The 1,623-nt window shown below is 63.2% G+C and overlaps 1 protein-coding gene across 1 annotated transcript; it reads left to right on the top strand.

Moving 5' to 3' along the window:
- Positions 1-295: 295 nt before the first annotated feature.
- Positions 296-1,279, top strand: DQ04_18811000 (hypothetical protein; the record flags this gene model as incomplete). The annotated part of the gene is made up of 1 exon (XM_009317753.1): positions 296-1,279. One exon carries the CDS (start codon positions 296-298, stop codon positions 1,277-1,279), a length of 984 nt encoding a protein of 327 aa, XP_009316028.1.
- Positions 1,280-1,623: the final 344 nt, after the last annotated feature.

The following is a 1,623-nucleotide window of genomic DNA, read 5'->3' as shown; positions in this document are numbered from 1 at the left end:
GACGGAGCGGTGGAAATGCGCAGTGGACCGCATCGCGTGGGAGAGGCGACTTGAGGCACGCGACGATGCGGACAGCCAGCGCCTGCTCCCCGCCGCTCTGCCACCACCGCCGCCTCTTTCACCTGCTGCTGCTGCTGCAGCATCGTTGCCATTTGCTTCGGCGGCGCCCCGCAGCCAAGCACGGCGGGCATCACTCGCAACACCCAACCAGCGGTACGAAGGACAGCAAATAGAACAACAGCAGCAGCAAAACGTGGAGAGTATCGATTACACGCCAACAGGTGGCACCCCCGTCATGCTGCAGGCGCATGGCCGGCCGCTGGTGGAGGACGGGCAGGCGGAGGTACTCCGCACTATGGTGCGGGATGTGCTGCAGGAGTACGGGCCGCACAATGAGCCGTCCTCCATGCTTGCGCATACGTCAGTGCACCGCCACCGCGTGCCCACGCCGCGGCGCCGTGCCACCTCGTCCCGCCTGCGACGCCCGCTGTCATACAGCAACGTGCTGCCCAGCGATGACTCGCCGCTGAACGACATGCTCTCGCCGTCGCCTATCACACGTGCCCCACCGCCGCATGCTGCTGCTGCTTCTACTGCCACCGCCGCTTCAGCTGCTCCTCCTGCTCCTGTGGTACGAAGGTCGGCCCCAATGGCCGCAGCGGCGGAAGCGACAGGCCCGTCGAGGTCCGCAACAACTTCGGCGGACTCGTCGATGCTGCACGCAGCAGCGCCGCTCTTTAATTCAACCGCCAACGACACATCTTTTGAATCCTCCACGGCCTCCCAGAGGCACCGCCACGCGCTTGCGTCAGACACCAACAATAACAGCCACCACAATGACGACAACCCGTCCATGGGCGCGGACCATCCATTGCCTTTGACGGTTGTGGACCAACAACGTGACGGTGGCGAAGCAGCTGCGACGGTGGTGCAGACGTACGACCGCGAGCGAGCGGCGGGGGAGCGACAGATGCGGCAGGCACTGCGCGACCTCGAGCAACGCCAGCAGCAGCTCTTGTCAAAGGTGGCCTCTGATGTGGCCACCACAAACGGCCCGCACGCCTCCGCGAGGCGAGATAAGACCCACATCAAGAACAAGAGCAACAGCAGCAGGAATTCCCACAACGGCGGTGTGGCAGACGCCTCCGTTTCTTCGTCCGTAAGTGGCCACGTCTCGTCGCCGCCGTCGTCGGCGCGCGCGTCCACCGCGGCACCCGCCCCCCCATCGCGCCTGACAGCACTGCAGGAGCGGTTTGCGATGATGCCTATCGTTCAGTGACGTCCAAGAGTAGACGTTGCCGTCTCTCCCTCTCCACATAGAGCCGTGCGTCTACTTCAACGATGGTAATAGGTCATGTCAGCTGTAAGACAGCTTATGCAGGCTTTGACGTGCGCAAGGCATCAGCGTGTGTATCTGTGTGTGTGGGGGTGGTGGGGGGTGGTGGTGCAGTCATCGCCTCCCACCCCTCGCACGTTGTCCGGCGACATTCCAACGTACATTCCTCTCCTCTCCACCCGCGTTTGAATAGTGTTCGTCAACGGCTTCCACTCGCTTTGCCTCCGCACACAGCTGGTGCAAGTGCCACTCTCTCATGCCTCATTTTTTCAAAACGACCCCCCCCC

This window comes from Trypanosoma grayi (assembly GCF_000691245.1).
Source record: "Trypanosoma grayi strain ANR4 Tgr_1881_V1, whole genome shotgun sequence".
Classification (NCBI taxonomy): domain Eukaryota; phylum Euglenozoa; class Kinetoplastea; order Trypanosomatida; family Trypanosomatidae; genus Trypanosoma; species Trypanosoma grayi.
This window is presented reverse-complemented; position numbering and strand designations above follow the sequence as displayed.